Source organism: Pleurodeles waltl, chromosome 9 (genome assembly GCF_031143425.1).
Source record: "Pleurodeles waltl isolate 20211129_DDA chromosome 9, aPleWal1.hap1.20221129, whole genome shotgun sequence".
NCBI classification, from domain to species: Eukaryota; Metazoa; Chordata; class Amphibia; order Caudata; family Salamandridae; genus Pleurodeles; species Pleurodeles waltl.
Window position 1 is genome coordinate 396,320,967 of NC_090448.1, and position 16,681 is coordinate 396,337,647.

Below are 16,681 nucleotides of genomic sequence, written 5' to 3' on the forward strand. Positions count from 1 at the left end.
ATCCAAACTAAATCTATATCATTGCCTGTTCAGCTGCACCCTGACAGTGATCCAGCCAACCCCAACCTGCACACCCGGTTTGTCAAGCTGAATGAGGCCTATGGCGTGCTGAGTCGGGAGAGTAGCCGAAGGGAGTATGACCTCAGCCTACGACTGTGGCGCCAGGGATTCACTGGTGCAACAAGGACTGACCCCTTCAGTTATACGAGCCCGGTGTCCACGAAGTCTAGAACCGGGTAAGGAGATATTTAACATAGGAAAGCTGGATTTGTGTTTGCTTATTTGTCTTCTTGCCCTTCTACTTCTTATTTCTTGCATGTTGTAGGACAGATTTGGCAATGGCTGTGCAGTTCCGAGTCCAGCAAGTGTGCCTGCTTGCCAACACTACTGCAGACAGCAGTCCCCCGAAGCAATCAACGTCTCCCATAAATAGGCAATTTATAGAGAAAGCCTAATGGCATGTAAAGCACCCACGATTGTACAATAGCAAGACAACATTCCTCATTAGTAGATAGTACCCAGACTCACGATAATTGTAAAGAATTCCTCAAGAGAAAAGTGAATAACTGATATACGAATCTGTCTCTTCCTGCCACATGTGCTATCCTGGTGATCTGTTTCATTCAAGTCATTCCAGCATCTCCACACAGGCTGACCTCCTTTGGCAACTGATCTGGAGATGGTTTTGAAGATCAAGGTACATAATTTAAGTTATGTGCCTTTTCACGTGTTCTGGAGGGATATGGTGTATGAAAAAGTACTATTTTTTTCACAGTTAAAACATGCAACACCCTTTACTCACTTCCGTAAGAATACAATACACCTGCTTCAACTACTGTTACTAGTTGTTTTAGTTTTTGCTGCGGCCTATCCCTCACTACGAGTTTAAGTGATAAAAAAAAATGCTTGCCGCTTGCAAGTTTATAAAACACTCGATGATTAGACAGACAGCTGCATTGTTGGTTTCTTAACGTTCTCCTAATCGTTTGACCATCTGCATTCAAAGTATCGGAAAGCCCTGTGAATATTGGAATATTTTTTGGGCTCAGAGTTCATTTTCGCCTATCAAGTTTCCAAATCCAAAACCCTAACCAGATCATAAAACCATGTGTTGGTAGCCTTATGCACAGGGGTTCAAAGTATAAAGCTGCTTCAATGTAGGGTTTAGCTAGTGCACTGTAGCAGGTGGTTAGTGTCAAAATTACAGTAATTCGTTATGGAACTTTCATGGCTATCTCTAGCTTGGACATAGTATAGCAAACCAGATATACATTTCACACTCTTTTGTAGACTATTCAATAGCAGGAAGAAAACAGAGCTCTGTCTGTGTCTGCCACTGCATTGTGCAAACCATGTCAAAAAGTAGAGGTGAGGTTTATCTCTTAAAACATGAATGCTGGTCTCTAATAGTGGCGGCCCCTCCTTTAGGGCGGAGGGGCCTTGCCCCTCCACTTTTTCCCCTTCATGAAGAGTGTCTGTCAGGCTGAACAAAGGTCAGCCTGACAGACACTCTCCATGTTCAGCTCATGCAGCCAGGAGCAGACATGCGCGATTTGCGCACACTCCTGGCTGCCTGAGCTAAACTTTGCTGGGCTGAGGAGGTCACAGCTCCTATGGGCGTGACCTCCTCAGCTCAGCAAAGGTGCCTCGAGGCCCTCCCCTGGGTGACGAGGAAAGCGTCACCAATTGACACTCTCCCTGGGCACTTCAGTTTAAGCCGTGAAGTGCCCAGGGTGAGTGTCAATCAGTGACACTTCGTCACAGAGTGGGGTGGGGCCAGCAGTCTCACTGACCCCATCCCACTCTGTGACGAGGCTGGGACTGCTGCCTTCCCTCATTGTCAGCCAGTGAGGGAAGGCAGCAGTCCCAACCCTCCTGGGACCTGGAGGCTCAAGGTAATTGTTGTTAATGGATGTGCGTGCGTGCGTGTGTGTGTGAAAGAATGAGTGTGTGCGATCTTTTAAAATGAATGTTTGGTGCGTGTGTGCGTGCATGTTTGAATGGTATGTGTTGTTAATGGATGTGCGTGCGTGTCTGTGTGTGAAAGAATGAGAGTGTGTGTGTGTGTCTCGCCCGCCCCCCCCTCCCTCCTAAAGCTGCCGGCCGCCACTGCTAATCAGCTCAAGTGAAGTGTGTGTTCCCAAGTAGATTTGCCAAAGAACATGGGGCTAGATGTACCAATAACTGGTTGCAGTACACTGGTTGCAAGTTGCAACCGCTATTTTTGCGGCCAGTGCAGAATTTGATCAGCCAACCTATGTACTAATATGTATTTTCATAAAATTCGGAATTATTGTGGGCTGCAATCCTACCTACTGCATGAATATTAATGAGTAGGTCACAGATTGTAACTCAGTACGATTGGCGGCCATCACAGGGATGGTGGCCAGCTGGGACTAGCAGACTACCATGTCTGTGATCGCTCTTAAATGAAGCACATCTTTTTTAAATGAGTTGTCAAGTTTTCACTGTGATAACTTTCATTGTTTAGTTTCCAGTAGCTTTTTGTTTTGTTGTGCTTGTGTCAATTGTAGTTGTCTCTCTTTACAACATTAAGTCAAAGGGAGTTTCTACAATCAAGATAGCCATGCTTAATTTGTGATGCTGGTTGGAAATGGGGGGGACTGTTATTCACCTTTGGGGACCTTAACCTATTTTTTTTATCATCAGACTTTGACCCAGAGAAAGAGAGAGTGAGGCAGAAAGGGGAGAAATAGGGAGATATAAAAGATAGGAAACTAGTGCAAAAGTGCGAAAGCTGGCATGAAAAACAACCTGCAAGAGTGAGCTAGAGACAGAATGTGTAGGGTGGCCCAAAAAGGAGGCATGAGGATGAACGAAGACTGTGCCGCCTTGGCTTTTGGCAATGTGGAAATTCAGCTGTATATTCCTGAGAAAATCTTTAGGCCCTTGCCGTTATATTTTTCTTTATCATTTTAAGCACTCTAGGATACCAGAGGATGTTGAAGGATTGTTATAATTTCTTATCCATTATAAAAGCAATGAAAGTTGTAATGGACACATCGTCCTGGAAAATTCTCTCCTTAGGAATACTCTTTCCAGACTTCAGACTATTCTGGAATAGTTATTTCCCAGGAATGAGTCACCAGTGCCGCCAGGTCGTGCCAAGTGGCTCCAGGTGATATGCTGCTTCCGGAAGTGACATCAGCGGGGTATTAGGCACCAACCAGCATGCTAGTGTCAGTTCTTGCTTTTTGCGACCCATCAAGGCGTGTAGAAAGGAACTGAGAGAAACACAACAGCAACAAATAAAAAAGATAGCATGTATGCATTCCTTGGGATCTTATTAAAGCTGGCACTAGCTCATCGAGGAGGAGGGAGGGCGATGAGGAATCTGTAGGATTATGTATCTTCCAGAAATATTGCTACTCAAGGTAAGTAATTTTTTCTTCTGTTGAATACATCTTCTTGCAGATTCCATCTCTAAACAGAGGATGACACAACAAGAACATGTGTTTTTGGTCACTACATTGCCCGGTTTAGCTCCAAGTAAACCCTAAAAAGCAAGACATCAACTCTGTTTCCGCTGTTGTTGTATGGCAATTGTGAGTGCCTTGGCTATAGCCTATCCAGGAGTTGTAGCCTGCCCTACTTGAATAGAAGTAGAATAGGAAAAAAAATTTGGAAGGGTAAGAAGGATGGGTTAGTGCAGAGGGTCAATGTATCCAGGTCAAAACTGTGAAAGGCAAACAAAGTGCAAAGGCCTGAATTTCTCCAACTCTGCAAATAGTAGTTTTGATGTTCAGCATCTCTGTTATCTGATAGAGACTTCTAGTTGCAGATTCCTTAACTTTGAATTTCCTCAGGCGTCAAACTGGATCCGGAGATTTTTCTTCGAGCAGTACCTCTGCACGCCGTCGGGTGGCGTCGGTCGACTCCACGGGCATCTTTGCCGTCGTGTTTGCAGTGATGACGTCGGGGTCGTATATAGGCATCGCCCCGGCACGCTGACATCAGTTCTTTTCTTTCCAAGCCAGCCTATGCGCAGATCCGGAGAGAGCTACCTCAGTCATTTTTTGACTACGTCGACACTTTTGTCAATTTCTTTTGACGAGTTTGTGGATGTTTCGAGGGATGTCCCGCAAGACCGGTTTCAAGCCCTGCGACTCCTGTCCCCGAACTATGTCGGTGACAGATCCGCACCTCGTGTGTCTTTGGTGCCTGGAGCATGACCACGACCCGAAGTTGTGCTCTGATTGTCGGGCCATGAACCCAAAAGCTTTGAGGGAGCAGTCCCTAAAGCTCATGGCGGCCCTACATTCGACTCACGGTCTCGTTTGAGAAGAAGGTCTCGAGTCTGGCTGTGGAGGCACCACAACTCTTCGTCCTCGAAGTCATCAGGACATTCGGGTCACAAAAAGAAGTTAAAGAAGGACAAGCGTTCTTCGACTTCACCCCGTCGCTCGGACGATGCAGCGCGGGAAGAGCGTCAACGCTCTAGGCCTCCGTCCACGGAGCCTTTATCTGGGTCGGCTCCGCAGTTCTCCGACTTCCAAGGAGCCGGAGCCACCCCTGCCCAAAATCAAAGAATTTTATGAGGCAATGCGCCTCATTTTTGGGCAGACCGACCCAACTTCGGTGTCCTCGGGCACAGGTGAGTTGATGGGGGCCCCCTCGGGTTCGAAGTTGTCGGCTTTGGCCACGGCTCCTCTGGATCCAATCGCAGATCTGTCCTGATGCCAGTCATGCCACAGCGACCTTCCCCGGCATCGGGTCAGACATCGGCGCTACCGACGTCAGTTGGGCCCACAATCGATGTCGATCCCTTCCTCATGCCCGACGACCCGGAGCTGGAACAACATCGCTCGACGCTGATTCCATTCTCTATGGGCTCTCCTGGGCCCTGGGTTGATCCAGACCCTTATGCTTATGGGTATGGATACAGGGATAGTTTGGAGGAGACGCTGGACTCTTTAGAATACCAGCTTGACCTCCAAATGGACTGGGTGCAGGATTTGGGTGATGCCAGTGGTCTAGACACATCCCCTGACACTGGTATGCTCTCTCCTCCTACCGTGGCTACGGAGGAGGGTGCTTCATATTCCATGACGGTGAGAAGGGTGGCTGAGGTCTTGGACCTCGAGCTACCTTCTGGGGAGGTTAGGCCTAATATCCTAACCGACGTGCTTCAGCCGGGGTCTTCCTCTTCCGAACCCCTTCTTCCCTTTAATGAGGCACTGACAGACGTCCTTTTGGGTACTTGGTCCAGACCCAGCACAGGGGCTACTGTGAATAGGACGATTGCCCGCCACCATTGGCCTGCGCCGACAGACCCAAAATTCCTCACCCAACACCCCACGCCTGAGAGCCTTGTCATCCAGGCTTCCTCTTCATCTGGCACATTCCCTGCGGCACCCCTGGATAGGGAATCAAAAAGACTGGACTATTTGGGGAAGAAGTTGTTTTCTTCCAACAGTCTAGCGCTGCGGTCTGTGAACACCGCATGCCTTTTGGGCCGCTATTCCCATACTCTCTGGGATACGGTCACACAAGTGCTGCCTAGAGTTCTGGAGGAGGCCCGGACTATCCTTTCCAAAGCTCTAACAGATGGGAGGGATGCAGCGAAGTTCATGATTTGTTGTGGACTGGATACGACCGACTCTCTGGGCAGATCGGTTGCATGGACGGTGGCATTGAGACGCCACGCCTGGCTGAGAACATCTGGCTTTTCAGGGGATGGCCAGCAATCCTTGAAAGACATCCCCTTTGATGGCAAAGTCTCTTCGGAGACAAGGCGGACTCTGGGCTTGAGTGCTTTAAGGATTCCTGAGCCTCGGCCCGGTCCCTTAGCCTCGCGCCCGCTTCTAGACCCCAAAAGTCCTCCTTTTGCCCCTTTCGTGGCTACAGAAGGGGCACCCAACTGCGTCCTTTCCCCCCTGGCCATCGACCCACGCATGCTGTACAGCCCCTGCACGAATGGAGGATCCCACGCCCCCGGGGATCAGGGAGCCAGCGGGTCACCCAATCCACCACAGCCCCCGCTTCAACCTCCAAACTTTCCTAGTCCACGGGTACATCAGGAACCAGTTGGTGGCAGGGTTCGCCATCACCTGCCCCAATGGCAATCCATAACCTCGGCCAGGTGGGTCCTCCAGATTGTCCGAAGGGGCTACTCCCTCCCCTTCAAAACACCTCCTCCAGCCATGCCACCTTTATGCAATAGAATATCGGAGGATCATATGGCGCTTCTCCGTGAGGAAGTCCAAGCCCTTTTGGCCAAAGGAGCTATAGAGAGGGTTCCGTTGCCAGAAGTAGGTCGTGGTTGCTATTTCCGCTACTTTCTGGTGCCGAAAAAGGACAAGGGTCTTCGTCCTATATTAGACCTGCGGTCCCTCCACCTCTTTCTCAAAAAGGACAAGTTCAAAATGTTGACATTGGCTCAGGTCCTATCTGCCCTCGGTCCCGGAGACTGGATGGTAGCGTTGGACTTGCAAGACGCATACTTCTACATTTCCATCTTGCAGGCCCACAGACGTTACCTACGATTCATGGTAGGTCACGACCACTTTCAGTTTACCGTGCTTCCCTTTGGCCTTACCCGTGCCCCTCGGGTGTTCACGAAAGTGATGGTAGTGGTGGCAGCTCATCTGCGCAGGTTAGGGGTCCCAGTCTTCCCCTACCTCAACGATTGGCTGTTGAAGGCAAACTCACCCCTGACAGTTGTCTCCCACCTCCAGACTACTGCGAACCTTTTGCATTCGCTAGAGTTCACTATTAACGCGCCAAAGTCCCACCTGACTCCTTCTCACACGCTTCCTTTCATCGGAGTTGTTCTGGATACAGTGCAGTTTTAGGCATATCCTCGCGAAAAGCGAGTCCAGGATATCCAGGCTATGATACCGATGTTTCAGCCTCTGCCCTGGATTCGGTGAGAATGATTCTGAGGCTGCTGGGCCTCATGGCCTCCTGCATCCTGCTAGTTCAAAATGCCACATGGCATATGCGGGCTCTGCAGTGGGGCCTGAACTTCCAGTGGGCGCAGCATCAGGGAAAACTCTCCGACAAGGTCCAGATCTTGGAAGGATCTGCGAGAGACCTGCAGTGGTGGTTAACGAATCAGGATTGGGTCAAGGGCATATCCCTCTCCTTTCCCCAACCAGATGATACAGTCATGACAGATGCGTCACTCCTGGGATGGGGGGGGGGCACATGGGAGAAGCGGAGATCAGAGGCCTCTGGTGTCCAGCGGAAACCGAGCTCCATATCAGTCATCTGGAGCTCCGAGCGATTCGACTAGCATTGAAAGCATTCCTTCTCTCTCTCAAGGGGAAAGCAGTGCAAGTGTTCACAGACAATACCACCGCCATGTGGTACTGCAACAAACAAGGCGGAGTGGGGTCGTGGACCCTTTGTTAAGATGCTCTTCGCCTCTGGACTTGGCTGGAACATCAGGGCATTTCCCTAGTGGTTCAACACCTGGCGGGCTCCTTGAATGCCAGAGCAGACAAACTCAGCCAACGATGCGTGGTCGATCATGAATGACATCTCAATCCAGAGGTGGTGCAAGGTCTTTTTCTTCAGTGGGGAGAACCTTGGTTAGAATTGTTCGCCTCCTTAGAGAACACGCAATGTCACCTGTTTTGCACTTTGTAAATTCCAAGGCGAAACTCGCTTGGCGACGCCTTTCATCGCTATCGGAATTCAGGCCTATGTGTGCCTTGTTTTAGCCGCTTCGCAACTGCCCTTTACGGCTCTTAACCACCAAGACTGTCTTTTTAGTTGCCATTACCTCTGCCCGCAGAGTAAGTGAGCTCCAGGCCCTGTCATCTAAGCCACATTTCCTGGCAATACATCCTGACAAAGTGGTACTTCACACAAGGGCTTCTTTCCTACCTAAAGTAGTGACACCCTTCCATGTCGGACAGTCTATCACCTTGCCTACCTTTTGTGCACCCCCACATCTCTCTCATGAAGAGGAGAGACTCCACCGTCTGGACCCAAAAAGAACGTTGCCGTACTACCTTGATCGTACCAAAGACGTCCTGATGGACGATCAACTCTTTGTGGGATATGTGGGTGCAAAGAAGGGGATGGCCGTGCAGAAGAGGACCATTTCGCCCTGGGTGCTCTTATGCATCAAAATGTGCTACACTCTGGCCAAAAAGCAACCTCCTGAAGGTTTGTGTGCTCACTCCACCAGAGCTACTGCTTTCACCACAGCGCTAGCAAGAGGCTTTCCAGGCCCTGACATCTGTCAAGTAGCGACATGGGCATCTCTGCAGACTTTTACCAAACACTGCTTCCTGGACAGTCAGGTCCGATGGGACGGCTACTTTGGTCATTCGGTCATGCAGGACTTCTTGGTGTGATCTTGGTTCGCAGCCCACCACTGGGGATGGTATTGCTCGGGTATCTATTCCGAGGTAAGGAATCTGCAACCAGAAGTCTCTATCAGATGTACAAGTAACTTACCTTCGGTAACGATATATCTGGTAGAGACATATTCTAGTTGCAGATTCCTTACCGACCCGCACATCCTCCCCGCTCTGCAAACTGATTTCTAGGGCCCGGAACTGTCCCTTAAGGGCCCTAGTTTTGGCGCACCACTCTCAGTGTTCTTCATAGCTCTGCGCTACTGGTGTGAAAAGTCGTGAAAAGAAACTGACGTCAGCACACCAGGGTGGCACCTGTATACAACTGCAACGTCATCACGTCAAACATGACACCAACGACGGCCGCGGAGTCAACTGATGCCACCTTACGGTGCACAGAGGTACTCCTTGAAGAATAATCTCCAGATCCAGTCTGACGCCTAGGAAAATTCAAAGGTAAGAAACCTGCAACTAGAATATGTCTCTACCAGATATATCATTACTGAAGGTCAGTAACTTGTACTTTAGAGTAAGAACTCAAAATGAGCAATTGTTCATCTGTTCGAATGAGGGGTTTTGATGTTTGTAATTACGTACCTCCTTTTTACAGTTAGAGATGTATCAATTTGGGAAATATTTTTCTAATGGATACTTCTAAGCACAGATTGCTCATCTTAGAATACTCTAAAACTGAATCTGGAAAATATCCACATCAATGGTATGAAGTAATTTTAGAGTCATACATCAAATCGGAAGCAAATCCTCTTCTGGCGTGGGTGACATCAGCACTGGCTGTGACGAGTGGTGACCTGGTGTTGGTCCAGATGTGGGAGTAGGTATCTCTACGGAGTTGGTACTGGATCTGAAAGAGGTTCCAGTGATTCAGTCAAAGTTGGAGAAGGCCCAGCGAACGGTAAAACCAGAACGAGAGCACCTTGTCTCCCACTCCAGCATGCAGTCAGCCCCAGTGCATCATGGTAAATGCAGTACAAGTTTGTTTTTTTATCCATAAAGTATACTAACGTTTTTCACCTTAGTAGGTGCAGCAAGTGCTGTAAATCTCTAGACACTTGTTTCTGGTTAAGCCCTTCATCAGCAGAGAGCAGCTTTGTCTGTGGGGTTGCTGGAAATGCTGCCAAAAGTCCTCTTAGGTTTGTGTACCAGTCACTGGCACGCACGTGCTTCAACCAGAGCCCGTCAGCTCGTTTGCTCAAGAGAGCCTTCTTAAACAGAAAATCCAGAAAGGGATCACACTGTCTCACACTCCAGCATGCAGTGAGCCCCAGTGCATCATGCTAAATGCAGTACAAGTTCGTTTTTTATCCATAAAGTATACTAACGTTTTTCACCTTAGTAAGCGAAGCAAGTGCTGTAAATCTCTGGACATGTGCTTCTGGGTAAGCCCTTCATCAGCAGAGAGCAGCTTTGTCTGTGGGGTTGCTGGAAATGCTGCTAAAAGTCCTCTCAGGTTTGTGTACCACTCACTGGCCCGCAGGTGCTTCAACCAGAGCTCGTCAGCCCGTTGGCTCAAGGAAGCCTTCTTAAACAGAATAACCAGAGACGGAGCACCCTGTCTCACACTCCAGCATGCAGTCAGCTCCAGTGCATCATGGTAAATGAAGTACAAGTTCGTACAAGCTAATGGTAACCCGACTGGAGGACCCTGGGGATCCTTGGAGTTCAAAGGTGCACCAGAAGGAGCCGGGAAGTGCTGAAAGGCTGCAGAATTTACTTGATTTGCTGTGGCATTGCTAAGGACCTGGGAAACCTGAGTACACAAGTAACAGCTGGGGGGGGTCAGCTCTACGCTCGTGCACCCCAGAGGAGACATTGTGACACCCTCCCACCTTCTCCTTGGCCACAGATTGGCAGGAAAGGGTCCAAATCTCTTAGCTATTGACTGTGAGGGGGACCTCTTATGAGAACGGTTCTGGGAGCGAGACCGAGACCTGAAATCTAGAGTAGAACTTACTTGTCAGATTTGTATGTTCAGCTCCATAAATCTTCACCTCTTGGTCCCTTGGCTCCTTCGGGTGCATGATGGCGCTCTTGTCGCATCACTTCGAGTCGTGCCAGAAATGCAGACACACACCCAGTGCAAGTCTGCAACCGAAATCTGTTTTCGGCTACATGACATGACTTAAAACATTGTGTTTTAGGAGGGGACATCTGTCCTTAGCACATTTGTTTTTAAAATTTGAGAAATCATCGTAGGCAGACAAATGTGGGAGCAGAGTTCCAGATCCCCATCGGATGGTACTGACAAAAAGGAACTGATCTCAGCACGCTGGTGGGGTGCTTTTATTCAAATCCAGTACGTCACTTCTGGGGCAGTACGAAGCCAGCCCTGAGCCACACATCGCCACATAGCAATGCCCAGGAGAAATGCTGTTGTGATTTTCTGGATCCATTCTTGCGCCTGGGAAGTATTCTAAGATGAGGACTTTATGGTTAGATAGATTACCCACCAAAAGGGGTGTTACCAAAGTTAAATACCTTGTTTCTACCTGTGCAAAAATAAATCTGCAACACTCACAAAGACCACTAGATGGGTTGTCTTTTTTTAGATTTATTTTTTTTACTCAAAATGTGTTTCTTCTCTACCTCTTGCGCCAGACATATGAGGCCTTATTCATAAAATAAAGAGAAAAAAGGTGGAAATTTACTCCTATTGAGAATGTTTCTACATTTGGGGTAAATTTCTTTCTTTTTAGGACTTATATTGAATTTGAGCAATACTTCGAGAATTGCTGTGTTTTACTCACTGGGCCTGTTTAGAGACCAACCTTATACAAATCAGCCTCGGTCCCAATCTCTGTGTTCTGGTAGCTCTTGCTCACCCCAATATGACTTTTGTTATTGTAAGTTCTGACGGAAGCACCCTCTCACCTTGTGTGCCAGTATAACTTATTGTACCCTGCACACTGCAGGGAGATCTGTCACACAAATTGTATGATTTGTTCGACTCCATGCACAGCAAGAAGCTCTGCCTCTACCCTGTGCCTGGTTGACTTGTGTAAAGTTTGTGGGCTAGGGGCCACTTTTCACCCCTTGTATTCACATGTCTTCTTGAATTGATCACTGCGCTTCCACGTTAGGAATTAGAAGACACAACCAAATACACAGGTAGTTATTTTGAACCTGATTACCGTTAAGGTATATCTAAAGCACATCCCACCATGAGAAGGATTTCCTCCCATAAAATTAACTGCTCCTAAGGGCTGCATCCCAGCCCAACATTCCACCACCATAGATTTCATATATTGCTGTTATCTCTGCAGTGTGTTCTCTCTCACTTTATGCATGGTGATGACTGTGAGCCTTGAAGGAGTCCCTTCTTTTCCACTGTCTGTACAACATTTTTCGCTGTTGACTCTGGGGGCTGCTGCTACCTCTCACCCGTTATGTCCAAAGTATGTGTATTTCTTTGGTGTAGTGTGTAAAGTTGCAAAATTCTTTCTCGCAAACTTCTAACTGCATTTGTCATTGTCAACAGACACACTACAAAAAGTAAACAATGTCTGAGTGAATTAGACTGAAAATGTTCTAAAAAAGCAGCTATAACTCTCAACCTAAACACGAAAATTATGTTGCAGTTTACAGACAAGTATTGCAGGGATAAACGTGAACCTACAAACAGGTTTAGCTCTGTGTGGCGAAAAGCCTGTAGTGAACATTGGCAGTAAAGGCCTAGGAGGGCAGGTCCCACTGCTGACAGCACTGCTGTCCAACATAATTGAGTAGTGTACAGCGACAGGCCTTACCCCTCTCCCTCCTCCTCCCCAGGGTATTTGTTCTTGGCCTTGGTGGGATGGTGATGGGCCATAAATCAGCTCCTGGAGGCTGCCACAGTGGCAACTATCCAAAAATGAATAACTAGACTTTGCACAGCACTACCTTCAAGAGATCAAGTTCATTCGTTTCCAGCCCACAGCAAGTCCAAGGAAATTGGATAAAGACCGCATGTGAGTGAGTCAGTGTCCCTCCTACTACAGATCTCTTGGAAACTGAAGATCTATTGTACCTCAGTGCTTACTCATCTATCAGAAATACTTCTTCTCAGTGATACTGAAGAAGGACTACTAAAAAACTCACATTGAAACCAAAGATGTACTCTTCAGTACACCTCAATGCTTCCTCCTTTCCTACAAATAATCAAGAAGGATTAACAAAACCCCTAAGTGCGTCTTACTTCCCAGCAGAACAGAAGGTATGAAAATTACTCTTAGTTTGAAAAATCACTTATCGGAGCTAATAGCAGAACTAAGCTCTATTCAGTAATTAACATAGCAAGTACAGAAGGATATACCTGCTTCAGGGGGCTAAACTATCATTGTAGCAGAGCTCAGCTGATAGCCTATTAGATTGAATATTTATACTCAAAGATTGGTGTCTGAATAAAAGCTGTTGAAATCAAGTAGTGTGGAGATAAATTGTACTACAGACTCCTTGTTATTCTCCTGTTGCCCCCAAGCAATAACATCACTGACATGAGAAAATAAATTCAGTCTACAGTGACCGCACACCTGAGCAGATAGTATCTATACACATTGAGAAGTGAGCTACATTTATTCGTTTTCACAAGCCTAGACAAGCCTTCTGTGTTAAAGAAACTTTCCAGGCTCAGTAGTAACTCCTATAAAATGTGATACCCTCCTGATCTCTCTAAAGACAACACAAGATTATGCAAGAATTCTCAGAAATAATAATTGCTGAAAAGTCCCCCTGCTGTAGAAGTAACTCCCTTAAAATGGACTTCCTTTTTTCCAATCATGGCTCCCTCCAATGGGACGAAGCCATCACAAAGGTTTTGAATGTATCTGAAGTAAAAAAAAAAAACAACAAAAAAACTCCACACTGCTTTCTTCTCACTTATATTTGAGAAGGCCTCAATCTGCATTTCCAGCAGGCGAATGGTAATGATCCATAGGTCAGGTAGCGTTGATGCCCAATTGACAACAAATTCCACATTCTGCTGTATCATAAAAACATTTAAAAAAAGAGCCCTTCTCTGATTGCTGTTCCAATTATGAAAATGTGAACTCCAAGAATCAGTCAGCTGTTTCCTTGTTCCAGCACCATGGCCATAAAGGCTGAAATTGTCCATTCTGGCTACTTGGCAGCCACTTCCAAAGAATTGCCACTGACCACTGATGTGCAGCCAAGAAGACCACCCATCGATACTCAAAAATTGCACCTGTGTCTTCCGGACCTGGGAGCTTTGTTAGAGGGTGGAGTGGTCGCCAATGAAGGACATTAGTCTGTGCCAAAGGAAACCGCTGGACCTGCTGTGACCAGAGCCCGGTATTCCAGTCGCTGCTGGATGTCTACTGGTTGGAAGAAGACTTCAAGGGACCCCGACTCCTGTAGCCAAAGTCACCCAATCTCAACTGTGGACCAAGGAGGAACCCCAGGAAGACCCCCTGGAAGCGCAGAGCACCCAGAGATCGTTCAGCATCCATAACATCCTGTATCCTCAGCATCAGGACCACTCTATTGAAGGCTATGGCTGTCCTTGCATTAAGTGTGGAACTGGAGTTGAGACTCCTTTGGTGACCAGGTAGCTGTCCAGCTATTCCTTATCACCCCCCTGACTTTGTCCCTGTCCGGGCCAAAGTAGTCAGATGTAGCGAAAGTTTCCAAACTTCACGGTTACCCATGCTTGTTTGCATTTGGGACTAAAAAGCTGATATTTATGTTATACTTAAAAATCTATATCTACAGAAGACCTTGGAGGATTATGCTCATTTCGGTATCTAAAAATTCATAAAAATAGAATCTATTTTTATAAATTAGTGTTGGATTTCTTTCGTGTTGTGTGACTTTCTATTTCGTTGTTTGATGCTTCTAAATGCTTTACACTAGTTCATGTGTTAAAGCCTTGCTGCTCGAAGCCACAGCTATCCAGGGATGAGCTAAGTTGACACTGAGCAAAAGTTTAAAAAGTTTTTTTGCCAAGTTCTGAATATCGAAGGTACCGTTTTCCAGAAGTTTACAGACTTTCAGTGAAGTTCATAAAAGTTTGTTGAAGTTAGAGAATCTTTGGTAAGCTTTTTTGCTGTGTCTCCAAAGAATGGAAACAGGGAAATTGACTTGAATACCCTTCTCACACTCAAGATCAATGACCTGAGGGTGCTGTGCAGGGATGAAAATATGAGCTTGGGGCTCGCTGCCTAACAAGGAGGACCTGGAGAAGGCCCCCAGAGCCTGGGAGGAAACCAGGAGTCTTTCAATTCAAAATAATGTTTTCTGGACTGAACAATGCACTTGGCAACTTCCAGAGGTTGGTGAACAGAGTACTGTCAGGTTTGGAAAACATTAGTGCAGCTCATTTAGATGATATTGCTGTGTTTAGTTCCATCTGGGAGGATCACCTGGTCTACCTCAAGTAAGTGTTTTAAGTTCTGCAACAGGTTAGGCTCACTAACAAAGTGAGTAATAGGGCAAGGTTCTGTTGTGTAATTGGGCCACCATGTAGGTGGAATCCACGTACAACCTCTCAAGCCCAAAATCCAGACACTTCTGGCCTGGGAAGCTCCTGAGACCCAAACCCAAGACGGTGTCTTTCTTGGCCCGTCATGGTATTACAGAAGATTTGTCAAAAGTTATGGTAGCATAGGCACACCTTTGACAGAACTAACCTCCAAGATGCAGCCAAGAAACGTCATCTGGACTGACCAATGTCAAAAGGACTTTGATACCCTAAAGGAAGCTTTGTGCTCAGCACCTGTCCTAAAAGTACCTTATTCTAGCAAAGAGTTTGTTCTCCAAAGAGATGCTTCAGAATATGGGATTGGGGCAGTATTGTCACAGCTAAATGTTGAGTGTCAGTTACCTTTATCAGTAAGCGACTCCTTCCCAGAGGGCAGCTTTGGAGTTCCATTGAGAAGGAAGCCTCTGCTGTGGTTTAGTCCCTGAAGAAGCTGAGACCCTACCTGTTTGGGACTCACATGAGTTTAAACTGACAAAAAACTTCTCAGGTGGCCAACACAGATAAGAGGAGAGAAACTCAAACTGTTGTGGTAGCCCATTTCCACACAGGACTTTACAGTGAAACACAAGCTTGGGGCAGTCCAGGACAATTCTGATTGCCTTTCCAGGTTCTTCCAATAAGATGATAACTACCAGGATGAGGGTTAGTTGTTTATCTGCTGTCGTCTGGAGGGGGCTGTGTAAGGAAATGCCTCTATTTGCAGAATCACCCTGCCCCCCCTCCAAAGTCTTGGACTAATGCTGCTGGTTTTTTGACTCTGAGAGTGCACTGAGGCCTGCTAACCAGACCTCAGCGCCAGTGTCTAACCCTTTACAAAATGTATGTTGGATTGGCTACTCCCAATTGGCATAGGCTGCCTTTCTTATGAGTACCTGGTATATGGTTCCAGGGATATACAGGGGATGTAGGTTAAAGTGTACACCATGGGCTGCAGCACTGATTGTGCCACCCTTAGTGTGACAAGAACCCCAGGAAGACCCCCGTCATCCGCACAGCACCCAGAGCATCTTTCAGCATCCTCAGCATCCTGTATCCTCAGCATCAGGACCACTCCATTGAAGTCTAAGGCGGCTTTTGCATAAAGTTTGGATTTGAGACTGCTTTTGTGACCACACTTGACAGATACCAGTGCTTGTTTGAGGTTGGGACTAAAAAGCTTAGATTTACATTTCCAGAACCCACCAGTGGATTATGCTCATTTTGGTGTCTAAAAATACATAAAATGTAATTTATTTTTATAAATTGGTGTTGGATTTTTTTGGTGTTGTGGAACTTTCTTATTTTGTTGTTTGGTGCTTCTCAGTGCCACTTTTTCCTTTGCTGCTCAAAGTCACAACTACCCAGGGTTGAGCTATAGGTATAACAAACGAGCCTGACTGGACCCAAGATGGTTTTGTGAGTGTATTACACAGTGAGGTCGCACAACCACACCATATAATACACCCCAATCCTCACAGTTGTCCTCTCTGCTCGCAAACCCAGCTCATACAGTGCTCTCATACGTGCTTTGTCCTTCTCCTCCTTACTCCCTGAGTGTCATTGAACAAATCACCACCTAAGCACATACCTTATTAACCCTACCTGATGATTGGGCTCAACTACAGCTGTCAGGGGTGGGGAGGGAGGACGACCCATACAATGCTGTCCTTGACTCTCACAGAGCCTTCCTTCCTCTTTCTGAATCAGACCTAAACTTCCTGGTGAGTTAAATTGAAGCCCTTGCTCCACAAATCTTACCAGTGTCACACAATTTCTCATTGTTCATGAACTCACTAGCAGCTGTAGAAAGTCTCTTGTGGAGATTTCAGGCATTATAAATGACAGGAACCCTCATCATTGCCTCAACATATCCAGA

The 16,681-nt window shown here is 47.0% G+C and overlaps 1 protein-coding gene across 1 annotated transcript in view; it reads left to right on the forward strand.

The window, feature by feature from the left end:
- DNAJC4 (DnaJ heat shock protein family (Hsp40) member C4) overlaps positions 1–16,681 on the forward strand; it is a 425,931-nt gene that overhangs the window by 166,892 nt on the left and 242,358 nt on the right. Inside the window, exon 4 of the mRNA XM_069207103.1 lies at positions 34–236. Coding sequence (XP_069063204.1) covers positions 34–236 — 203 coding nt within the window. The remainder of the gene's footprint in view (positions 1–33; positions 237–16,681) is intronic.